The sequence below is a fragment of the Bubalus kerabau genome, chromosome 2 (genome assembly GCF_029407905.1).
Source record: "Bubalus kerabau isolate K-KA32 ecotype Philippines breed swamp buffalo chromosome 2, PCC_UOA_SB_1v2, whole genome shotgun sequence".
NCBI lineage: Eukaryota > Metazoa > Chordata > Mammalia > Artiodactyla > Bovidae > Bubalus > Bubalus kerabau.
In genome coordinates, this window is record NC_073625.1 from 31,485,733 (window position 1) to 31,512,207 (window position 26,475).

The 26,475-nt window shown below is 43.7% G+C and overlaps 1 protein-coding gene and 1 non-coding gene across 2 annotated transcripts in view; one reads left to right on the forward strand and one right to left on the reverse strand.

The window, feature by feature from the left end:
* Window positions 1-26,475, reverse strand: part of WWC2 (WW and C2 domain containing 2) — a 153,829-nt gene that overhangs the window by 56,338 nt on the left and 71,016 nt on the right. Inside the window, exons 2-4 of the mRNA XM_055567449.1 lie at window positions 10,938-11,047; window positions 4,977-5,180; window positions 4,205-4,281 (exon numbers count right to left, since the gene is read on the reverse strand). Coding sequence (XP_055423424.1) covers window positions 4,205-4,281; window positions 4,977-5,180; window positions 10,938-11,047 — 391 coding nt within the window. The remainder of the gene's footprint in view (window positions 1-4,204; window positions 4,282-4,976; window positions 5,181-10,937; window positions 11,048-26,475) is intronic.
* TRNAW-CCA (transfer RNA tryptophan (anticodon CCA)) lies at window positions 17,774-17,846 on the forward strand. Its single transcript has one exon. It is a non-coding gene; the product is annotated as a tRNA-Trp (tRNA).

Here is a 26,475-nt window from a genome sequence, read left to right on the forward strand (position 1 = left end):
TGTACCTGGTTTCCAAACACTTGACCCACTTGCTCTAATTCAATGAAAACAAGTAAAGCACACCTGCTAATATTGTTATGTTAAAATAATGTGGTATGAAACCAGTACTAGGCTTTGTATGAAAAATTGTTACTAGAACCCAAAATGGAGACAAGTCCTATAAGACACCAAAGCAATGAGGAGCTAGCTAATTCATGAGTTATTTTTGTGAGTCCCCTGAACTGCAAAGAGATCAAACCAATCAATCCTAAAAGAAATCAATCCTGAATACCCATTGAAAGGACGGATGCTGAAGCTGAAGCTCCAATACTTCGGCCACCTGAAGCCAAGAGCCAACTCATTGGAAAAGACCCTGATGTTGGGAAAGATTGAAGGCAGGAGAAGGGGACGACAGAGGATGAGATGGTTGGATGGCATCACGGCCTCAATGAACATGAGTTTGAACAAACTCTAAGAGATAGTGGAGGACAGAGAAGCCTGGTGTGCTGCAGTCCTTGGGGCTGCAAAGAGTCAGACATGATTGAGTGGCTGCACAACAATTTCTGTGGCATTACTTTGTGAAAGGGATGGGTACATGCAAGGACTTCTCCAGGACAGGCGAGCCAAGAAAAGCTAGGTTGTCAAAATCCATGAAACTCGGCTCAAGCTATCCAGGCACTTCAGAACACCTGGGGCATTCTCAAAGAACTACCTTGCCAGATCATGCCCACGTGGCAGAGAGAGGGCACCATCTGCCCTGCCACGTTCAAACCATGATATGGCTAAAAGCATCACAAGAGAACGTGGACCACGAGGGCCCATGTGCTGTGGAAGCATTCCTATTAAAAGGCATTTTCACAGACCGGAAGTATTAGACAAGCACCTCCTCCTTAATGGAAGAGAGGCTCTCATCTTTCACTCCAGTTACTCGTGAATGCCTCCTCCCCCTTCTTGAGGGGCATGTCTTGTCGAGGAGGGCACTCCTCCCCGACTCACTCTGTCGTCCCACATAGATGACATACGGGTGAATACAGGCTCCTAAGTGCGCATTAAACCCGCTGCAAAATAAGCTTTATCAGAGGGGTTCTGCGGCATCAGGCGATGGGTCTGGGCGACGTGACTCCATGGGGTCTTCTGGGATCTCTCCCAGTTATACAGGGCTCCGTTTCCTTCCGACGGCTATTGGTGTGAGGCAACCTGTCTGCTCTCGTTTATTCTTTTTTGAATAATTTTATTTACTTCGGCTGCGTTGGGCTTTTGCTGTGCAGGCTTTTCTCTAGTGGCGGCGGGCAGGGGCTACTCCAGTTGTCAGGGCGTCCCCTTGCAGTGGCTTCTCTCGCGGTGGGGTACAGGCTCCAGGGCACGTGGGCGCAGCAGGTTTCGGCTCCAGGGCGCTACAGGCTCCACGGCGGCGGCACAGGGGCTTGGCTGCCCCGAGGCATTATGGGCTCTTCCCGGAACAGGGATCGAACCCACGTATCCTGCGTTGGCCGATGGACTCTCTACCACTGAGCCACGAGGGAAGCCCTGCTTTTAAGAAACCCCTCTCTTTGCATCTTTTCTAAAATGGGATTCAAAGGGACAGATTACGATAGCCTGTTGAAGTATTCCATATACAATATGAGGTACTGCATTTATGTTCAAAGAAAAGAACTGTGAAGAATGGTTAAAATTTCAAAGGGGAAGCAGTAATACGTAGTGACGTCGGAGATGGGCACAGCTCCAGGGAGTACCGAAGTTTAGCAAGGGTAAGTTTTGACAACATACCTTCACCGTCGTCCCACCCCAGCCTTTTTTTTAGATAAGATATCTGCCTGAGAGATTACAGGAATGTACAGACACGACACAGAGACGCAGCAACGAGGTGTCCCACAAACCGGCCCACGAGTTCCGCGAGGAACAGAGAAATGAGGGCGGTGGACAGGGCAAAGGGCTGCTTGTGGCAGGAAAGAAAACTTCCAACAGTGACTTCATAAATTACACCCGAAAGTCCACACCAAAGAGAGGTTTGCTTCCAGAAAGTATAGACGGACTTTCTTCATACGTTTTTTGAGAACAAATAGAAAAGTTGTGAGGTTAAACAAACAAACATCTATTTGGAGACACTGGAGAATTACCAAGACAGCAAGAACTTCTATTAAAGAGCCAAATGATAAGAGAGGCCTCGTAGGCAAGATCCAAACTTGGCATCAGTTTTCCTTCTGAGGCATCTGTGTATGTGATCGAGAAAGTCAAAAGCTGGGAGAATGCAGTGACCGGGAGCCTGACATGCAGAGAAGCACTGGCTGTTCCTCAGAGCCGAGGGCTCCAGGGAGACGCTGGAGTCCAGCCTCAATCAGCCTGCTTCCTCAAGAAACAGCCCAGGAGTTCAACTGGGATTCTGAAGAGCTTTGACCTAAGAGAAAGGGTGCTCTGGAAACAGACCCACATGAAGCCCAAGGACTTCCCTGTGGGTTCGATTCCCAGTCGCGGCACAAATTCCCTTTATGCCACGGGTGTGGTGAGAAAGTAAAAAGAAGAAGAATGAAGCCCAGAATTCAGAAAACTCAAACCCTGACTGAATTGAAGTTATCTGCCCCTGAACTAACTTCTTCTAAGAAGCAAAAGTAAATCCTCTTTGAAGGATAACAAGATCATCCCAAACCTTAAATTATCTTTATTCTCTTTCATACATAATATATGGCTCTTAATTAAAAGCAAGCAGCTGTGAGAGGTCAAATACTGACCAAAAATCCAGAGAAAAAAAAACCAGACCAGACCGAAGAATTTAACACATAAGAAGTTTTAGATATTACACTAATCAAGACATGGAATTTTAAAATAACTGTGATTATTTTGTTCAAAAAATTATTAGATTGACGTGCAGAATTTGGGTAAGTAATTAAAAACAAAAAATAAACAAATTTTAGAATTGAAAACATGTGGTGGAATTAAGCTGAATAAAGGATAAGAAAATCCCAAACTGTTTACAAACTAAGCAGAACACTCTGATGAGAAATCATAAAGAAATCAGGAAATATTTTGAACTGATTGACTCACAAGGCCTGAAACTGTGTGTGAGTAGCTGCTCGAGTATATTTTAACACAGCAATTCCACTCCTGGTTGCATAACCAACAAAAACGCGTACATCTGTGCACCCAAAGGCATGTGTAACAGACACACACATTAAGATGCAAGTTATTAATTACTAGCAATTTGTATAAACTCTAATGTACATCAATAGTAGAAGAAATGAATTCGTGGTATCTACATAAAGGTGGGATGGTTTACACACAATAAAAGTGTATGTGGATGAATCTCAAAATGTTGAACAAGGGTCCGGGGGTTGAGACTCCGAGCTCCCAATGCAGGGAGCACCGGGTTCGACCCCTGGTCAGGGAACTGGATCCCACATTCCACAAGTAAGAGACCCCGTGCTTCAGCTAAGACCCAAAACAGGCGAAATAAATTAAAATAATAATAATAAATTTAAAAAAAATACAGAAGAAATGTTGAACAAAAGAAGCCATCAGTAATCCATGTGGTAGCAGTTCAGTTTCACAAAGTTCAAAGCAGGCAGAAAATGGATTTATAGCATTGCCAATAGGTCACCTACTGTCACCTTTAGGGAGAAGGACAAGGGTGACAAGGGAGTACCATGGGGGCTTCTGGGGTCACGGCAGTAATCTCTTTCATGACCTATGCAAGGGTTGCACAGTTTATTTACTTGATGAGCAGTCTTTAAGACTCCAAAAATCAAGGATAAACAAGCTGTGACCTTAACAGCCGTGTGGTCAGAAAGATTTAGGGTAAAGAGCAGCAAACAACCTATAAGGAAGTGTGAGGCACCAGTAAAGTTTGACCTAGAAAAAGAAGTGATTTGGTAATGTGAACTGTGAACATCTTGATAGATTGGGCCGTTTGATGAAAAAGCAACTAAGCTCCACTTTGGATGTGTACTTTCAGCACAATAAGGAAAAATTGGAGTTTTTTAGACTCAGATTTTGATTCTATATACTAACCGCAAATAATAAAACTGCCCAGAAATGGAACACAGTCTGTCACATTAATAAGAACAATCTCACAAACATGTTTTAACAAAAGCAGAAAGACCATCCATTGAGGATAAGTGGAACGGTTCCTTTACTGAATTGAGATGGCAATTGACCACAGAGGCCCCTTCCAGATTCTATGCATATGTTCAGCATATTAATAGAACCACAGTCAAAAAAAAAAAAATCTTACCCTTAATCGTGTAGTGGAGATCTCAGCTTTTAAGATCTCAGGGTCATATTTAGTACTGGATGAAGAGCCTGAGAATACTTTCAAAGGGAGAAGAGAGGGGGAAAAAAAAAAAAGTGACTTGTACAAGTTGCATAACTAGCTGTCAACTTAGAAATTACAAACGCTAAAAACAACAAGATTTACATGCTTCTGGGATACTTACTTAACTTTATAACTCCTTTATTGTCATTCATCAGACACCTAGATATAAAAAGTCATCTTCAAACCTTCATCATTTTTTTTCAATAAAAAGGAACGTTATCAAGACCCCAGTGCCTCAGTTTCCTGTGGATTTTATATCTATTGATAAAATCTAAGAGGAGCTTATTGCAGATACAGCTTAACTGTGCTTTGTGTTACCCAGAAACTTGTCACTTAAGTGGGACATCTGAGCCCATCACAGCTGCTGCTTTAAAAAAGGCCAGTCTCTGAGATGAGAGAGATCGGTCAACTCAGGTGGTCAACAGAAACTTCGTCTGTGCTAACTGCTTCAGTTTCAGTTTAGTCCCACTAAAAACAACGTACAAGAGCAGCACAAGGGCCAGATTATTTGCCCTGATCTGAAAAGGTAAACGTTAATCCCTCAGTGAGGAGACCTTTATCTGAAATGGGGCTGAGAGGCTCCTCCTGCCCAAGAAGGGACAGGACCCAGAGCGCCGTCCCACAGACACCCAGTGGCCTCCCATCACCTGCATGCCCACTTCTCAGGTCTGAACAGCCACGCTGTACTTACAGCTGGTGCGAGAGCTGGACTTCTCCTTGTAGGCGTCATTCAAGCGGTCGTATTCGTCCAGGGCCAGGGCCAGCCTCTGCTCCTTCACGTGGTACAGCTCCTGCTGCGTCCGCAGGGCGTCCTGTGCCACCGACAGGTAGTCCTTGAGCATCTTTTCCTGCTCCCTCCGCCATTGTTTCCGCGGATCTTCGATCTGTGTGGTTTCTGAAAATAAATCAGGTGGGTTATATTTCAGAATTTAAAAAAGAAGTAGCTGGGACTTCCCTGGTGGTCTCTGTGCTGTAAGCAGTGTCTAAGACTTTGCGCACTCAATACAGAGGACCTGGGTTCAGTCCCTGGTCAGGAAACTAGATCCCACATGCTGCAACTGAGAGGCACAGCCAAAAAAAAAAAAAGAGTAGCCGTCTTTAATTTTTATCTCCTTCAAGTAGTTAGTATTATGAAGTGACGTCTCCAGAAATGTGATAGTTTTTGCTTTATTTTACCCAGTCCATCCCCACTCTGACCTCTTTCTGTCTTTGTCATCAATTTATTCTCACTGCAAATATATCATATACAATGTCAAAGTAAGCACAGCAACATGGTTATGATTGGGTCAGCCCTTCCCAGAACCCTCTGGCTCCTCAACACCTTCAGAATAGAAGCCACACTACTTATGGCCCTGTGTAATCTGAAGCCAATATACTCCCTACGCTTCTGTGCACTTAACACAGGACTCTCACCAGGCTGCCTTTTACATCTACATCCCTCAAGGTCTGGGAGGCAGACCCGCACCAGTCCATGAGCTCTGTGATGTGTCTGTGACAATAAGTACAGGCATCAGGAGTAAACATTTTGAAATCTTACAGCAATTTCATACAGTTACTGTGTATCTGTTGACTCTAATAATACTGGGGCTTGCATTTTTAATTTTTTTAAACTTTTCTAATTCATGGTGATTGTTCTTTTATAAAAATACCAGTCAGTCCACAGTGGATCAGAAATTTTAAAACAAGCGAAAAGACCAAACCCCGGTGCCCAGCTTCAGGAGAATAGCCCAAGGTACTGTTCTTGGTCCTGCACTTCTGCATACGGGCATCATCTGGAGGGCTCTAAAAGAAATCCTGGACCAACAGGAGTTTCTGTGGGTGGAACCCAGGCAATGGCAGGTTTGTAAGCTCCTCTGGTGATTCCCGTGAGCGGCTGCAGCTGAGAGCCTGTGCTCTGCGACAGCTCACGCACTGCATCCTGCATGGAATTATGAAATTATTCGAAATATCCCATCTGAAACTTGCTGAAACCTGCCTCCTGCACCTCTCCCAGAGGAAACCACAATAAAAGCCCAAGTCGTAGACAGGTCAGCCAGTAAGAGCCCAAACATCTCCATTTCAAATATTCCTTATAACTAAAGGTCTCTGGCCACCTAAACGTGCAATATTTACATTCAGTTCCAGTATTTTGAAAAATATGAATGCAAACTAACTCAAAGTAGAGAGAATTCATCCTCTAACACACAGAAATGTATGGTCTTCACTCTGGATGACCCAGGATTATCCTTACCTCTTATCCAAGCCTCTGAATACCACTTAGACCTAGTGACTTGCCTCAAACAGAGGCATGGATGAAGACGGGGTGTCTCTGGAGACTGGGTTACAGGGGCTGCAACTACCGTCTTGCTCTCTCTGCCTGGCTCTTCCTGGCTTTTTCAATCTAATGAAGTGAACTTCCAAATTAAAAGCCATCCTATGGACATAGTGGGCTTTTCTGGTGGCTCAGATGGTAAAGAATCTCCCTACATAATGCAGGAGACCCGGGTTTGATCCCTGGGTTGCAAAGATCCCCTGGAGAAAGGAACGGCAACTCACTCCAGTATTCTTGCCTGGAGAATCCCATGGACAGAGGAGCTTGGAGGGCTAGAGTCCATGGGGTTGCAAAGAGTTGAACATGACTGAGCAACTAACACTTCCACTTTCACACTATGGACATACCACGCTTTCCAAGTGGGGCTAGTGGTAGAGAACCCGCCTGCCACTGCAGGAGATACAAGAGATGTGGGTTCCATCCCTGGGTCGGGAAGATGCTCTGGAGAAGGAAATGGCAACCCACTCCAGTGTTCTTGCCTGGAAAAATTCCATGGACAGAGGAGCTTGGCAGGCTACAGTCCATGGGGTGGCCAAGAGTTGGACACGACCGCATGACTGAGTGCATGTGCGCACACACACACAAACACACGCACAAACACACACATGCAAGGAATGAGGAGGGGGCCACTGGCTGGCAGCTGACAAGAAACTGAATTGTTCTGACAGCCACACATGTGAGCTTAGTTCCTCCGGTCATGCAGCCCGGCTCACACCTTGAGGTCAGCTGGAGAGAGCCCTGGAACCAGAGGACCCACCCCACCCAGCCCTGCCTGGATTCATCGCCCACAGAAACGATGTGATAATAAATGGACTTTAAGTCATAAGTTTTGGGGTAACTTGTTGCAGTGAGGTAAATAACTAGGAAACTAACCAAATAAAGAGATGACACAAATTGAAAGTGTAAATGAAAAACCTGAAATGCTTGTAAGTTATAAAAGCTATAGCAAGATATGTATTCCCAGTTCTCTCTCAATATCTTTTGAGGTTTCACCTAATCGTATTTCCCTATATATTGGTGAATGGGTATACTTTTCAATAAAATGCTTGTCAACAGCTAAATTTCCACAAAACACTGAAAGTAACACTGATGGACACTTACGTGAGCAAAGTACAATGGTAATAATCATCATAATAAACTGGCAGCATTTGTTTTGGATAGATTAGCTGAAATACTCCAGTCGACTGGTTTAAATAGCGGATGCTACTAGCTTCGGCAGGCACCACTGACATTTCTGATATACTGTCCCATTCAAATAGGAGCTACAAACGTGGGTTCCCAGAGGCACTTTGAAGAAGGCTTCATCAAGTAGGACTGGGCTTTATCTCCATCACTTATGTTTGCTGAATAGATCAGTGAAGAATATTTATTAAATGTAAATACTCAAAAAAAGTATATTACACAAACGTGGGTTTTTTTTTTTATTAAGACCTGGTGGCCTTAGGAGATCACTGTATTATAATGCAATATAATTTGCATGTTGTCTACTATATAAGAGAAGTAATATATCACATACTGTTAAGACATCACGCACCTCAAGGGAGTTCACATTTCATCAGTTTTACAGATGGGGAAATTTATAGATAGCGAACACACTGTGAGCTACAATAACTTATCAGGGAAGATAACATTAGACTCTTCAAAGGAATATTACTTCTGTCTCTTAAGCACATTTCTATTCTCTCTGCTGTGCTCAGGAAGAATGAATAAAATGAATATGAGTGACTCTCCTCATCTTCCATTTTAGAAACTCTCTGCTGTGTTTACCTGCTATGGTGTGTTATTTCTATAGACAGTTGAACATCTACTGCATGACTACAGAAAACAAGATGCTTGGGCGTGATCCCTCCTGCCAAGGAGATTACAAAGCTCAGGACAGGTCATGACACAGGAATTAAAGCTACAACAATAACAAGCATTTTATACAGTAGAAAATGGTGAGAGCCATGAGAAGAGCAAGGTTGAGTGCCATGGAGCCTAGAGACAGGGGACTTTTTCCAGCTGAAAAAGTCAGGTCCTGTGGAATCGGCAGTGATTAAGCAGGGCTTTGAAAGGTCTGAGACAAGAGGCCCTTCGAGCACCAACCCCTATCTGGCACTCCAGCCGTTCTCCCAGCCTCGTTCACACCAGCCTCAGATCACTGATGTTCTTTCTTTCATTAAGTCCTGCTTCCTGTGGCCTCTTCAGACCTCTGGCTTTAGTTATGGGGCTTCCTTCTGCAGGCAGTTTCTCCTTCCAGCCCCCAAACTGTACCCCATCCCCTTATTGCCCAGCCCTGGTTAACTCACTCATCCTTTGGGCATCAGCTTAAAGCATTCTCGGGAGCTGCAGGCACGCAGCTGAGAATGGACGGGTGCTTTAATTGGTCTCCTTTGATCTACTGGCGATGGTGGGAATAGAATCTAAGGCTCTGCTCTCTCACTTCTTCCCCAAGACCTCAAGAGGGACGAGCTGTGGTTTCTTGAATGTCATGCTGAGAAATACAAAACTCATTCTGTAAGCAACAGTGTGTGGCAGAAAGGTTCTAATAGGGGCATGAAAGGATCTTAGTTATATTTTAGGAAGATCATCTGAGAGAAGTGTGAGGTTCTCTTATCAAAAGAGTTGATATGATGTGCAGAAAATTTTTTGGATGAAAGATTACATATTACGTTTTAAAAAAGCAGTTATAAAACTGTATGTGATATAGTTCCACTTGATGTAAAAAATATATTGAAAACTGTGTGTGTGTGTGAACATGAAAAGGTCTGGACAGACACACTGAAAGGTTTAGAATACCTGGTTATTTCTGAGTTTTCTTCCTTTTTTTTAACCTATAATTTATACTTTTCTCCTCAGCACATGTATTGCTTCTATGAAAAATATTTTTAAAGTTTTAAAATATTTTTTTAAAGGGAATGGCACAAAGTATCAAGGGTCTGAGAAGGCCAAGGGAGCAAGTCTGAAAACACAGAGGGAAAAATCATTCTGTATCTTGATTGAGAAGCGGCTGCAAAGGAGTATATATTTGCCAAAATTCACTGAAATAACATGCTTAAAATTTGTGCATTTTTATATGTAAATAGACCTTAATTACTAAAAGACAAAAGAGTTAAGGTACAACTCTGACTCTGTCAAAAAGTGATTTACTTCTGATTGCAGTGATAATATCAAAACCTTACAGACAGTACTTCATAATTACCTTCTATAAATGGCAACCCACTCCAGTACTCTTGCCTGGAAAATCCCATGGACTGAGGATCCTGGTAGGCTACAGTCCATCAGGTTGCAAAGAGTTGGACACAACTGAGCAATTTAACTAACTAACTAATGAATAGTTAGTTACAAACACCCCCATCAGTATCTATACAGAACTCTGACTCCACACGCATAGCCACTGAAAGGTGAATTCTATCACAGACACTTAGGGCCTAAAGTAATTATCATTGTCAAGGTCAAAACTTTCACTTCTAGGTATTTAATAGTGTGACATAGAAATAGTATTGAACAGCCAAACACTCTCTAATTTTTTCCTGAAAAAAAAAAAGAAAATAATGCTGAAACCAAACAATGTCAAGACATAACATATGTGTAGACCAGCTGTTAAGAGAAGAACATACAATTTCCTCCCTAAACTACTTCACAGGAATGTCTTTAAGATTAATGAGATAACGGATCAGAGCCTTTTTAGTGGGAAGACTACTTGCTGTGGGTAACTGGGGCACTTCGGGGCACAGTAAATCCGCCAGGCCACTGAGATCCTATTACCGTACCAAAGAAAAATGGGAGACCTAAAAATTTATATTCTGATCATTAAGTTTTTAAATATTAAGAACAGTGTTTTCTGAAGCATAATTTAGAACCATAATGCACTTTAATTTCTTTAAAAACAGAGAGGTTTTTAATCTGTGCGTTACACAACAAAGCTCCTCATTGTTCTAACATGGAAGGATTTATCATCATACGAGGCACCCAAAGGCAGAAAAGTAAAGCCACAGTCACCGTCCACAAGAAGCTCATAATTTAGTGAGGAAGAACCTACAAACAAATAATGTGCGGGCAGTACAATGAGTGAGTAGCCGGTACTATGGACATACCTGCACAGGGCATGCCATTCGGAATGGGGGAGGGGACTTGCAAGGGGAGGCTCTGGTGCCCTTCCAGACAGACAGACAGACAGACTCCTCTCCCCCTCTCTGCCCCCATAAGCCCAACAAAACTTCCAAAATGGACATTTCTGTTAAAGTGAGGGTTTGAAATAGAGAAATTCATTCTGCAGAGTGTTTGCTCTCCTGTATGACTCTAGATTTGGGGGGATTACTTGTCTGACATGCTTGTTTGTACTGAAAAGGAAAAACTCACTGTTTATGTGATCGATGTAGTAGACACCAATCTGAGGGTCGAACCCAGCTTCCCATCCCCATGGCAGCTCATCGCCAACACAGTCAGCGAACGACAGGGGCTTGGTCAACCTGGAACAGACCAGAACAAAGGCACGGGTGACTCTTTCCATCCAACCGCACGTGTCGAAGTCCAGCACCACCTGCGTGCTAAGCGTCCAGGCTGCGTTTCCGTTTTGTTCTTTACTGTTTCCGCTACTGTGTTTGAAATCATTAAAGAAAAAAAAAAAAAACAACACAGGGCTAAAATGCAGAGATGAATATCCAAAAAAGTAGCAAGCCATGATACCTTTTGAAAGTGTACAGCTTAAGACTGGGAGATAAATCTGTGCAATAAATGAATAAGGTCACCCAGGAAGAACTCCAAGCTGAGGGTTAGGACGGCTGGGATACAGAGTGAGCTCTGAAGCTAAATAGCCTTCCCACTGAACAGAAAAGGGTTTCCCAGGTGGCTCAGCATAAAGAATCTGCCTGTCAATGCAGGAGCCACAGGAGGAGTGGGTTTGATCCCTAGGTTGGGAAGATCCCCTGGAGGAAGGCATGGCAACCCACTCCAATATTCCTGCCTGGAGAATCCCATGGACAGAGGAGCCTGGCGGGCTACAGTCCATGGGGTTGCAAAGAGTTGGAGCATGCACACGTGCTCAAGCAAGATATACACCTGGTTACACCAACTACAGATGTGGCTGGTCTTCTAAAAATTAACTGGACTGCAAGGTCCATGAAGAGCTCTCCTTGAGAGGAGGGGCAAATAGATCTTATTTTTACTCTTGGACTTAATAGTCCCTCAACAAAATGTTTAATGGAACCAAACACACAAAGTATTAATATTTATATATCGACATGACCTCACTTTTTGAAATGCGTTATACTTTTTCTTTAAGCCTTAAAAGTAATGGGGAAACTAGTTATCTAAGCAGAGTACAGGTTTTGGACTTTATCATGGGTTGATTTTCTCTCTCACTTCCTCATTTTTGCTTCTCAGATTTTCCTTGGTTGTTAGAGCAGCTGCAGGCAGGCCAGCGCCAAAGACTGGTGACCACCCTGCTGTAGGGTGGCCAACTTCAGGTGACATCTCTGCTAATTTAACGCTCGGGCCCCATCAGCGCAGTTCAAAATATGAAGTCACCTGGACTCTGTGATCCATGCTAGTGCGTATCAGTGATTTCACAGTGCAACTGAAATACAGGTCATTTCTAGAACTGCATCATTCATCAGAGTAACGAGCTGTGTCGTGTTTCAGAACTCTGGGAGGAAAACATGAAAAGGAAGGAAATCCTTTCTTCCAAGGTGTGGCCTGCAACAGCCCTCCTCCGAGGACGTAGTACACCAAGGATCAAAAGAAAGAAGCGTCTCCTTTTCTCTCAACCTTCCCTGGGCATGAAATCGACTTCTGGACGTGGCTACAGGGGTCCCGGCCTTCCTAAGCAGTCCAGCCCAGAGAAGAGTCATGAAGAATGCCCTCCCAGGACCGATCTTGGGGCCAAGTCACTTCATTTCCATCAAGGGAATGATTTCTAATTCCTGACTTAGCTTTTTTCCTCTTTAGTCTCCCAACTAAACCAATCATTTTCCATGTTTTCATTTTCCAGTAGTCATGTATGGATGTGAGAGTTGGACTATAAAGAAAGCTGAGCACTGAAGAATTGATGCTTTTGAACTGTGGCATTGGAGAAGACTCTTGAGAGACCCTTGGACTGCAAGGAGATCCAACCAGTCCATCCTAAAGGAGATCAGTCCTGAATATTCATTGGAAGGACTGATGCTGAAGCTGAAACTCCAATACTTTGGCCACCTGATGAGAAGAACTGACTCACTGGCAAAGACCCTGGTGCTGGGAAAGATTGAAAGGCAGGAGGAGAAGGGGACAGCAGAGGATGAGATGGTTGGATGGCATCACCAACTCGATGGATGTGAGTTTGAGCAAGCTCTGGGAGTTGGTGATGGACAGGGAAGCCTGGAGTGCTGCAATCCATGGGGTTGCAAACGGTCAGACATGACTGAGTGACTGAACTGAACTGAAAGCAATCATTTTAAGAAAATGATTTTGAGCAGAGAGCTGTTTATTCCCCAAGTTTTTTCTAGAGCTCTTCTAGATACGGCCAGTATATTGATGAGCAGCGAGGCCAACATCACAGGCCCAAGCTTGCTGTTAACATCAAGGGAAAGCAGGTGACTGGTCTGGCCACTGTTGTAAACATCAAGGTTCAACACAGCCACATCACAGGGCATTTGCACTGTACGAAACTGACTTGAGGAAAGTGTCTTTAAAAACCCCTGTTTCAACACAGGAGGCTTTTCTTCAGTTGTTTTGAGGACTACTGTGGACACTGTATCTACTTGGGTGGCAAGGACTGCTAAGAACTGTCACGATGCCTTTTCCATTTATCTCCAGGACCTGCGGCTCACTAGGATCCTTTTATGATCATCTTGTGTATCATTGCCGGGAAAATTCCATGGACGGAGGAGCCTGGTAGGACTACAGTCCACGGGATCGCAAAGAGTCACACAGGACTGAGCAATGTTACATCTTGTCTATCATTACCCTCACATTTTTTTTTTTAATTTACAGAAAAGGTTGAATTACATTAAAAAAAAAAAAATAACCTATAAGGTGGGGCTATCTTACTGGACAGCCTTCCCTACCTCAGTTTCTTTCTCTTCATTTTAAGTGGCGGTCACAACCCCTATCTTCCTGCAATGTGACTACTGGCTACGATGAATGTAAGGATGAGAACAGATTAACTCAAGAGTGTCTAGGACATGGTTAGGCAGTCAATAAACGTTGGCAACTATGAACCCAAGCAGGACACATGAATTCTCTCACTCTCAGGGAACGGAATCAGGCAGCACAGTGTACAGCAGTGTTTCTCAGAGTCCAGTCCACACGACCAGCAGCTTCTACATCTCAGAACTGGTTAGAATCAAATCCTTGGGCCCTGGAGTACAGTATATATTATGCCTATAGGATCAGAAACTCTAGGGCCCAGCAGTGTTTGTTTAATCAAGTGTTCCAAGTAATTCGAAAGAATCTGGCTCAGAAGTTAAGAACTTGAAGTTTGGCATCAAAGGGACCTGGATTCAAGTCCTTATTCTGCCGTCTTACAATGCCGGGCAGGTTATCAACCTTAAAAGCCTCTGTTTTCCAATCTATTATTTTTTTAAAAAGGTAGGGACGGAGTGGGAGGGAGATCATGAAGTTTAAACGCGAACCGATTGGTGTGATGCCTGACAAGTGGAAAGCTTCCACACGTAGTAGACGAGCGGAATGAATCTCAGCCGTGTTAAGCAAGGCATCTAAACATGGCAACCTGCCACATTCGCTCTGCAAACCTGGAGTCAATTTGAACTTAATCTGAGTCCAAAATCTGGCTCTTAGAATTGTGCTCAAATCCCACCTTATATCATGAAAAATGTGCAGGAAAACTGGGTTTTCTTTGGAAAAAGGGACTAGATTCTATGTATATCAAAAGCTCCCCACGCCACGGGATGTGGCCCAGCCTTCATACTCTGTCGGTGAGACTGAGGTTCCATCACATCCTTCTGCTGGAGGATCCTCTCTCCCTAACCTCCTCTATCCTGGCTGTCTAAAAGGCACAGGCATCCCAAAGAAATAAAGGATAAGGAGACATGGAAATGGTACGTTGAATGACAAAAGAGAGACATTATGCAAGTTTTATCCGGGCACCAAAGCAACATGTTCAAGCCTAAGTATGATGTGAATATACCTACTACTTCGACAACCAGAAGTCACGAAAGTTTCAGAACACGCACTATGATTACAAGTTATAGTAACTTGATTACACTTGGAAATAATCCAGCTTTTCCTATTATTGCTCAAAGCAGATAATAAGCACTTTATTAACTGTCACTGTCCTAACACTGGCATTACTTCTATACGTATAAATGTAACTGTGAACTCACTTAAAAATTCAGACATTTCCCTTCCTGGAACTTTAACATAAACGGTTCCTTGCAGTGATGCTGCAAAAATCAATTTAATACTATATTTTCTGTATTTAGAAAAATAGATACACGCTATTGATAAGAGTAAAACCATTAAATACACATTAATAAATTTCAAACTTTTAATTCTTTTGCAAATTATGAAACCAAAATAGAGTAATATTCTCAGGTACCAAACACACAAAAGCACTCAGATATGCTGCTATCCTGATAAAGAAAACATATTACTATGATACACTAAGAAGTAACCAGAAACAAAAAGAAATAACAGACATATTCCAAAATTAGAAACAACAGGACTCAGAAGAAATGTTTCTAAATTTCTTCCTCTTGTTTTGCACAAGGAATCTCTGAAAGAGTCAATCTTCCTTTGATGTCGAGGAAGTAAAAAATGGATGGAGTTTGTTGCTTCTCCCACAAAGGAGCAACAGCAGGCAGAAAGCCTGAAATTACCAAGCGTCTTTATGCTAAATTCCAGAGATTACTCTTTGCTTAAAAAACAGTCTTCCTTTGCACCGTGACTAATGTGAAGAAAATGGCAATTTACTGCAGCACTTTGCCACAGTTTACATACAAAACTTGAACTCTGCATGGTATTTCCTCTCCTTGTGGGCATTATATCATTCTTTCATACAACCCATCATTGAGTGTTTATTGTCGGGCCATGGAGTCAGGGTCCTATGACAGGAGACGTCACACACAGATGAATGCACTCCTCCCGCTTATATGGTGGTGATTGTGTGTACAAGTGCACAGCCAGACACACTCACTTGGTGCTAACTGCAACCGAGTTTGTGCTAACGTTAGATGAAATGGCACTTGACAGAGAGAACCATTTTCAGGTTAATAAAACTCTTGCCACGGTTCCAGCCTCCCCAATGTACAGTTGAGCATGAATGTTAAAGGTCTGAAGAGTTATTTTTACTTCACAGCATCTGTTGCTGCCGACGTTTAACTCAAGGTGGAGTCAACTGCGATCACTACAGAATCGGTCCACACAAACCTGCTTGAATTGCTCTGAGAACAGGGGCGGGGTCTAAAGATGAGGTTCACAATGTGAATTTTATAGGGAAGGTAAAAATTACAGAACTCTCTCTACTCCTGAAAGAATTTTAATTTACAATGATGCTCATCAATCCCCAGAAAGCAACTTGTGTTTCCATTACTCTGCTTAGCGGGGAAATTAGCAACACCAAGGAAAAAAAGGGAGGGCGGAGACACAGGGCTGAGTGAACAGAGGCAGCGAGAAGAAACCGACTTCTAAGCGTACAAACCTCTTCGGAGGAGGGTGATGCAGTTAGTTCTGCATCTTTGGGAAAATTAGCTGAAATTCTTGTCAGCGGGCCCTGCTGGATAGGAGAGGGCTGGCAGACAGGCAGGATCACGGATCTGGGGCGGGCACGGCTGCCCCAGGGCTTGAAGGGCTCATCCAAGGTTACCAGCTGTAAGGGGCGTCACAGGGGCGTCTAGCCAGGCTCACTTCTTCAGCCTGAGTCCACATCCTCTCTGATCCACTGGCTCCCATTCCGGTCTCCTCTGCTAGACTCTGGTCTTCCTACAGCTGAGACCCACCGTGGCCGATTTTATTCGTGGTGCCACAGACAGCCAGGTTCATCCTTCTTCCGTGTGACAGGCTTTCAGATATTTAAACACAGCAGTCTTGTTTCCGAGTCTGCTTGCCTACAGCCTGGGATGCCCCATCCCCTCACCAGCTCACCTCTCTCCCCTCCACTGAAAAGCCCACCAGTCTCCGTCCATAATCCCCTCTGCTTCTCTCTGCGCTGCAACCACACTCTGTCAGTAATCATCTAGTGTTAACTTGATAACTATCTCACACAGTTAATTTCTTCTCCCTCAGCCGACAAGTAAACAGGACACAAGTGATGGCATTACTGACTCAACAGACATGAGTTTGAGCAAAACTCCGGAAGATAGTGAAGGACAGGGAAGCCTGGTGTGTCCATGGGGTCGCAAAGAGTTGGACACGACTGAGAAAGGCAAACAATAAGAACAGTCCCCTCTTACCCTTCAAAAAGCCTCCCCTCAGGTATTCTGGCTTTTTTTTTTTTTTTTTAAATTTTTTTGGTCACACCCCAGGCAATCTGGGGCCTTATTTTCCAGACCAGATTGATCCTGTGCCCTCTGCATTGGAAGGCAAGTCTTAACCACTGGACATTTACTTCCTAACTTCACTCTAACTCTGGCGTAGAGATTTCAAATCCGGAAGATGGCAGGAGGCCCGATTAGCATCTCCCTTACACCACCGAATGGGATCCTCTCATTCCTTCAGAAATAGGAAGAAGAGGCAACATTTGCCTGAAAGGCAACCTTTGTGAATAATTCACCTTCGAAAGTACACATGGCTTGTGTGCCCCCAAAGTGCTGCTGCTTTGGGGACACAAACACAGTACCTACAAAAATGTCAATACTTCCAATATTCTACGTTAAAAAAAAAAAAGGCAATTTTTACATAGAGTAAATTATCCTACTAATAAACATTTTCTGAGTGCTTCCATGTACTACACACACTTTAAATATCTATGTATGAGTTAAATCCCCATAAAATCCTGCCAAGTAGAGGCAAGTATTATCTCCACTTGAAAACCCTGTGCAGGAAAAACAAAACAAAAATCAAAGGAGCCTGTGACTGTGCCGCACACACCCAAGTGTGTGGTTTCCAGCCATTAAGTCTCTTGTGCAGTATACAGCCATTGGTACTGCCAATTCCTGGCACAGATTTAACTATTGATACGTTACTTGGATTGATGGGCCACCAATTTCTGGAAGAAACTGCATGAAAGGAATTCCTTAAAAACATTCTGGAGGGCTACTTCCCTGGTGGTCCAGTGGTTAAGACTCCATGCTTCCAATGCAGAGGGCCCAGGTTCAAATCCTGGTCAGGGAACTAAGATTTCATGTGACTTGCAGTGTGGACCCCGCAAAAAAGAAATTCTGGCAGGAGGAGTTGTAAGGGGCCCTGGACTTTAAGACGAGCCCGCTGAGGAGGGGTCCATCGCTGCCTCTGCCTGAGCACACCTGGCTCCAGCAGTAGCGGCTGTGAGTGCCCACGGGGGCCTTCACACCAGAAACCTTGGCAGGAGGGGCTCCAAAGAAGTGAAAAATAAAGCCCGACTGCAGATGAATGGAAGATACACTCCAAGGACACGCAGCTCTTAAATTCTTTAGAGATTCGATCAAAGATCAAAAGCAGACTGGATAGCAATTTCTAGGTAAAACTATATGATGCTTAAGAATTGGCAGGAGACTATAGTACGATTCAATTTAACTGTTTGTATTGCCTGCCTATTAAAGTTAAAAAGAAGAGATGCTAACAAAGCCAAAATTGTGAATTCCCTCTCCCTCAGGGGCTCTTTAATACTGGGACTGACCTGAAATTTTGAGTTAGAGCAGAGGTTCTCAAACCTAAGAGCATATTCCACTCATCTGAAAAGATGACTAAAACAGATTGCTGGGGCCACCTCAGGGTCTGGAACTCAGCAGATCAGGGGTGGGGCCTGGTCTACTGATACTAGGATTTGCAGGGTTTTTTTTAAGAATTTTAAAAATTTTCCTACAGTTCAAATCAGTGCTCATGATTCAGCTCAGCTCCTTCACTGCCAAATCTGGAGGCAGGGACTGCTTCAGCTTCTCTGCCTGCTCTTTGTGATGACCAAAGAGTAAAGGTATCTGCTGTATTGAACTTTAAACTTCACATTTTCCTTATTTTTCTTGACCTGGACAGATTTGGTGTCCTTCCCCTTGGCTGTGAGCAGGAAGCCCTTGATGTCCCCAATTGTGTAAGACGCGGCCACAGGGTGCAAAGAGCGCGGCTGGAACGTCAAGCGGCGAGAAGTGAGCAGACGGGAAAGGAAGGATCTGCGTTTGTAACGAGTTCCCCAACGATGCTCAAGCTGTTGTTCCCTGGACCACACTTCTGAGAACCATTGTTTAAAGGCACATTATACAGCTGCAATCCACCCAGGTGACGCAGAAAATGAAAACAAACTCAACTTAAAAATGAAACTGGAGGGCATTCCCTTGCAGTCCAGTGGTTAAGACTCTGTACTTTCACTGCCAAAGGTAAGGGTTCAATTCCTGGCCGGGGAGCTAAGATCCTGCAAGACTTGCAGCATGGGGGGAAAAAAACTGGAAGCAAAAGCCTATGCTTCAGAAATCTCTATTATGACAACAGTGACATATTTAGCAAAATTAGTAGCTTGCTAATTCTCAAATTTGGGCCACTTCGTTTAATTTTAAGTAAACGTTTTCCCTCAAAGAACACTTGAATAATTTTAAAATAAGTTCTTCAGAAACACGGTTTTCTCTTTCTCTCATCTTCTCACTTATATATAAAATACACAGTAACAAGTATTCAACATTATTAGTCATCAGGGAAATGGAAATCAAAACCACAGTGAGGTACTCGCTAGGATGGCTATAATTTAAAAAGCAGAAATACCAAGTGTTGATGAGGATGTAGAGAAATGGGACATTGTTGATGGGAAGCTAAGACGGTACAGCCTCCATAGAAAACAGTTTGGTAGTTCCTCAATGAGTTAAACACTGAATTACTGTATAACCCTGCAATTCCATTCTGAGGTGAATAACCAAAAGAACTGAAAACGGGTACCCAGACAATTACACGTACCTGCAGGTTCATACATTGGAGAAGGAAATGGCAACCCACTCCAGTGTTCTTGCCTGGGGAATCCCAGGGATGGCGGAGCCTGGTGGGCTGCCATCTATGGGGTTGCACAGAATCGGACACGACTGAAGCGACTTAGCAGCAGCAGCAGGTTCATAGCACCACTGAAAGCCAACAGGTGCAAAGAACTCAGATGTCCATCAGTGGATGAAAGGATAAGCAAAGTGTGGTATATATGTGCAATGGAATACTGCTAAGTTGCTTCAGTCATGTCCGACTCTGTGTGACCCCATAGACGGCAGCCCACCAGGCTCCCCCATCCCTGGGACTCTCCAGGCAAGAACACCGGAGTGGGTTGCCATTTCCTTCTCCAATGCATGAAAGTGAAAAGTGAAAGTGAAGTCGCTCAGTCGTGTCCGACTCTTAGCGACCCCATGGACTGCTGCCCACCAGACTCCTCCGTCCATGGGATTTTCCAGGCAAGAGTGCTGGAGTGGGGTGCCATTGCCTTCTCTGGCAATGGAATACTACTCAGCTATAAAAAGGAATGAAGTGTCAATACCTGGAAATACTGAATATGCTACAATGTGGATGAACCTCCAAACATTATGGTAAGTGAAAGAAGCCAAACACAAAGGTCACATATTATAATTCTATGTATATGAAATATCCAGTATAGATAAACTCATGCAAATGTAAAGAAGATCAATGGCTGCCAGGGGCCACAGAGAGGAGCAATAGGCAAGTGCCCACGGGTAGTGGAGTGATGGAAATGTTTTGGAACTAGAGAGAGGTGGGGGTTGGACACCACTGCAAACACATATATGCCATTGAACTGTTCACCTTAAAGTGACTGATTCTGTGCTTTGTGAATTTCACCTCAATAAACTGTTTCATAAAATTAGTAACAAGTTTTAAGAATGCCAAGACTCCAAGTGATTATTTGGAGTAAGTAAAATAATAAAAACATGGGAAAATACTCGACTTCACTAATAATAAAAATAAGTGCCAAATAAAACAATAATGAGGCTTGATTTTTAAGACTCTCAGGATATCAAGTTTTTGATTTGTTTTGCTTTGTCCCAAGGATGAAATTCAGTTCTGGTGGAGGATGTGGGAAATCAGTGCATTTCATTTATTGCTAGTGATTCTGTAACTTGATACATCCTTTTAACAAACAGTTTGGCAGTATTAAAAAACCATTACACTGTTGATCCCGTGTAACCTAGGAGGGCAATTGTTACACAGTGTTCCCCGAACCCCATCCCACCTGACCACCCCTAGAAAGACTCAGGAGCCACCTTAAGCATCTTACTAGGTTCCTGTCTTTTCCATCAGCCTATGGGCTTCTCAAGGCCAGGGACCCTTCAGCCTTCTCCGCATCTCTAGCCCAATGCCTTCCTCGCATGCAGTCGGCATAGCATCTGTGTTGGCTGACTGAGTGGGTGCAGGTTAGAGAGGAAGACAAAAATGAAAACAAGGACACCATGGAAGAACTGTCATTTTAAAAAATGTTCTGTTTACACAGATGTACCAGTACATTGCATTAACTAAAAGAATAATATGAAGGTTGGTAGGAGGAAAACATCTTTAAAACCTGAATCAAAATACCTGGTCTCATAATTTATTTTAGTTGACTATCATTACATTATGTATCAGAAATGAATAGCTAAACAGAAAACAGATTCTTAGTTACAAAGAGGGCAAAGAATTTATTTCAGGTGTTTTAAAAATTCAGCAAGTTCTTTTTTTTAAAAGTATTTTACCAGGAGAAAACACAGAGGTCAGCAAACACTTTAACCTGTACCTCTTTTCTCTGCTAAGTGCCAAGAAATGTTTGCTTGTCGGATTATTTGGTTTTGGAAAACAGTTTGAGAATTTAAGTGGATATGTTGGCAGAGAAGGTAGGAATGTTTAGAAGAGGAAGAGGGCTTAAGAGATTACTGTCCAAACAAACAAAAACCCACCACCAAGGTCTTGTTCTCCTACCTAGAGTTTAAACAACACACAGGCGTTACAGATTGCATCACAGATAACAGCTGTTCAAGGACCAGGATGGGAAGAAGCTTGACATTCACTCTGGAGAACATACCCTTCACAACAACAAAGAGATGACACACGGCTCGCCCAGCCTCTGTGTGGACGGAGCCTTGTTAGATTCAACCTCATTCTTACCGAAGTCTTACATGAACCTAAGCTACTTTTATCAAAACTTAAGGAACTAGGCTTCCCAGGTGGCTCAGCGGTAAAGAACCGCCTACCAATGCAGGAGACATAGGTTCGATCCCTGGTCTGGAAAGATCCCCTGGAGAAGGAAATGGCAACCCACTTTAGTCTTCTTGCCTGGAAAATCCTATGGACAGAGGAGCCTGGTGGGCTACAGTCTGTGGGGTCTCAAAGAGTTGGACACAACTTGGTGAATAAAACAACCACAAAGTAAGCGAAGGTTCATTTAACCATATACCACCATTCCTCGACAAGATAACTGGAAGCGGGGCAGAATCTAATAATGACCACTAAGGTTCATAATCTTTCTATATGCTTCTTTGCTACTTTTGTGAATTGTCCTTTTAAAAATTATGTTGTTTGTCCTTCTTAACAATTTGTGGCAACTTTTAATATATTTTGATATTAATCCTTTATTAAGCTGTAACTATTTTTCCAAGGGTATTACTTATCCATAAACTTTGTTTATGATGAGTAAAAGGTTGATTATTTAAAAGTGTTAGGCTAATTGGATAGCCACTTAGGGGATAAAAGCTAGATCCTATCTCTTCCTTACAACAAAATTAATTTCAGATAAATCCCAAGAACTATATGTGATACATGAAAATAACTGAAGTATGAAACCCACTGGAAGAAAAGATATACAAGAATTCTTTAGGACTTCTGGATTCCACCCCTTAACCTAGTGTTTCAAGCTATAGCCCCTTAGCTCTTGCCATTGAAAATAAATACAATGAAAACAAAATCATAATATAAAATTTTATCAGACTGCTGGCAGCAGCTTTGAGCTAATGGCTTGCTCTCTTTGTTAAAAAAGCAATTAAGTATTAGAACAACAGACTGGTTCAAAATTGGGAAAGGAGTATGTTAAGGCTGTAAATTGTCACCCTGCTTATTTAACTTATATGCAGTGTACATCATGCAAAATGCCAGGTTGGATGAAGCACAAGCTGGAATCAAGACTGCCAGGAGAAATATCAATAACCTCAGATATGCAGATGACACCACCCTTATGGCAGAAAGTGAAGAGGAACTAAAGAGCCTCTTGATGAAGGTGAAAGAGGAGACTGGAAAAGCTGACTTAAAACTCAACATTAAAAAAATGAAAATCATGGCATCTGGTCCCATCACTTAATGGCAAATAAATGGGGAAACAATGACAGACTTTTTCGTGGGCTCCAAAATCAGTGTGGACAGTGACAGCAGCTATGAAATTAAAAGACACTAGCTTCTTGGAAGAAAAGCCATGATAAACCTACACAGTGTATTAAAAAACAGAGACATTACTTTGCCGACCAAGGTCCGTCTAGTCAAAGCTATGGTTTTTCCAGTAGTCATGTATGGATGTGAGAGTTGGACCATAAAGAAGGCTGAGCGCTGAAGAATTGATGTGGTGTTGGAGAAGACTCTTGAGAGCCTCTTGGACTGCAAGGAGATCAAACCAGTCAATCCTAAAGGAAATCAATCCTGAATATTCATTGGAAGGACTGATGCTGAAGCTCTGATACTTTGGCCACCTGATGCGAAGAGCCAACTCATTGGAAAAGACTGATGCTGGGAAAGATTGAAGGCAGGAGGAGAAGGGGAGACAGAGGATGAGACAGTTGGATGGTATCACCGACTCAATGGACAAGAGTTTGAGCAAGCTCTGGGAGATGGTGGGGGACAGGGAAGTCTGGTGTGCTACAGTCCATGGGGTCACAGGAGTTGGACACGACTGAGTGACTGAATAACACCAGCAAGTATCAGAAAGGTGCTAAAGACATAATATTAGCACCATTAGATCTCCTTGATCTAATAAGAAGACTTGAAAAGTAGGGGGGAAAAAAAAGACTAAAAATTACTTACTGTGACTTTCCTACTCCACTACACCTACCTGGGGAAATACAGTCCTAGGCTGAATAGAAGACCTCAGCAAGGAATGCAGACCTGGGGCAAATTTTAATTTAGGAAAGCCGACCTGAGTGTGAGGGACCGGGTGCATAAAAGAAGCGGGTCTCAAAGTGGGGTCCCTGAACCAGGAGCGTTAGCGCCACCTGGGACCTGGGTAGAAATTCAAGTTATTAAGTTCCTCCCCACAAACTACTAAATTGGAAATGGGGAGGGCACGGTCATGCTTTCCACAGGATCCTCAGGGATCCTCACACCTGTGAGAGCTGCAGAGAGGCTGAGACGGAACCCCATCTTCCCTTCCACCTGCGGAGAGGAGGCGACCACAGTGACAAAGAGGAAGGTGACCGAGGTGGGGGCTACGCGGAGGGCAGGGAAACAAAATAACAGGATTTGAGGCTCCTGGGGCCGGCAGCCCTGCCAGATATTTGAAAGCGGAAAAGCTGGGTAATGAAACGTTGGGGGTGTTACTCAGTGTACTCAACAGACGTGAGAGCAGGAACCGATAAAGTCCATCCACAAGGCTACGATTTGCAGCTTCAAAGGAGTGTGTTGATACCAGCACAGGTAAGCAAAATGATAATCAATTAACGTAAAAATATGTCGTGTGCCAGCTGCCAGAGGGACAAGGCAGGTGAGAAGCGGGGTGAAATTTCCAGGTGGAGATCAGATAATGGGTGAGACTGATGAGCCAGGCAAGGCCTTGGGATGTGCCCATGTTTAGGGGGATAAAAGGAGGTCCTGGAAAGGATGCGGAGGAAACCAACTTCAACTGGAAGAGGAAAAACAACCACAAGACACGTCAGTCTTTAGCCTTTTTATCCCTGCCAATAGGAAGTAACAATAAAACTACCGACAAAGAGACATTTCATTCATGCGTCCGTTGGGTCTTCCAATGTTTACCGACAGCCTCTCTCAAGCTCTCGGACACATGAGACACACGAAGTCTGGCTCTGGTCCCACCACTGCTTCTGCAGACCATGAGCGCCTGTCCCCTAGGTGGGAGCTGCATAGAAATCGCCTTGCCGGCCGGGGGCTAAACATTTGCCCTGGAGACAAACACTTGGACTGTGCCTCTGCGGTGTCATGGATGAACACCAGTGTCTTTGTGACCGTGGGCAGAGCTGAGGGGAACACAAAGTCATCCTTGTAACAACAACACGGGCTAGGCTCCCGGAGCCAAAGCGCCCATTTCTCTTTTATGTCTGGAGATTCACTGTTTGTTACCAGGGGATGTAACCTCCAGAGTCCAGGAAAGCTAGCCAGCGCAGAGACCCATGGACGTGGTCTCTCTCCTTTCCACTGAGTCCACGGTAACTACCCACCTTCGTGCCCCTGGTCACTCTGACCACAGGTAGCAGCTACGGGTCATGCTGGAATTTAATAATCCCAAGCCTAGAGCTTTTTTTTTTTTTCATAGCATTACTGAAGTTTAATTTATATACCAGAAAATTTGCCCACTGTAAGTGTACAAATCAGAAATTTTTAGTAAATGTATAGAGTTAAAACAAGTATACAATCTAAGTATACAATCTATACAAACACAATCTAAGTATAATAGCAATTCTGACCACCCCAAAAGATGGCCCCTGTTCCAGCTGCTGTGCTTAGTCGTGTCTCTTTGCAACCCCATGGACTGTAGCCCGCCAGGCTCCTCTGTCCATGGGATTTCCCAGGCAAGAATACTGGAGTGGGTTGCCGTTTCCTCCTCCAGGGGATCTTCCTGACCCACGAGGCTGAACCCCCAGATCTCCTGCAGTGGCAGGGGGATCCTTTACCACTGCACCACTGGGAACTCCGTCTCCCCTGTCTCCGGCTACCACTAATTTACTTTCTGTCTCTACAGATTTACTTTTCCTGGACTTGTATACAAATGGAAATCTGTGCTTTCTTGTGCCTGCCTTCGTTTAGCATGTTTTAGTGGTACATCCATGTAGTTTAAAGATTATCTTTCATCCTGCCTCCCTATGACCTGTTCTGTCCACCGCAGGAGTCTTTGGGGCCCAGAACAACGGCTACGTCCAACACGTGCTCAACAACTGTCTTCTCTGCCTGTCTTCCCTGTGGAGGACTAAATCTGCACTGATGGACATCATGCCCAACTCCCCATCCCCCCAATCACACTCTAAAACCCTCTCAGTATAGGCTTTTGCATTAAAAAGTGCCTCATTCTGGTTCTGAGTACAACCAAAAGAATCACAGATTTCTTTCCTTTTTTTTTTTTTTTTTCTTTTTTTAAAGCTACAGGAATGGAATTCTGAGAATCAAGTATCAGAAAACGAAGAAATGTTCGTAAGTGGCCCAAGGAATGGCGCTAACATGCTACAAATCAGTTCCATCCCCAGCATTTGGTCTGCTGGCTAAACACAGGATTGGCTTTTTATAACTTATAGGAAGGCTTTCTGCGGCCGCGTTTCCTTTGCCCTCCAGCCTCTGTTTTCCTCTGGCAGGGCACCAGGTCCTCCGAGCACTAGGAATTAGACATGTGGCATGTCAGGAATGTCTGATAACTACACTAACTTCGGAGCTCACCCATTAGTCATAAACAGAAATGCCCTTTGAGCTCAGACTCAAATTCAGCTCGAAGCAAACAAAAGTCATGAGGCTGAGTGCTGGCCAAGCGCACCGGCCGCTGTCGGGTGGGCTGAGCAGGCTCTAAATACAGTTCTTCATCGCAGCAAAGACTGCTTCATTATCCAAAATGTTAACACACCCAAGGTGCGCAGCATCGCTTGGTTAGGTTTTCGATTAGCGACACCTGAGTGAGAAACAC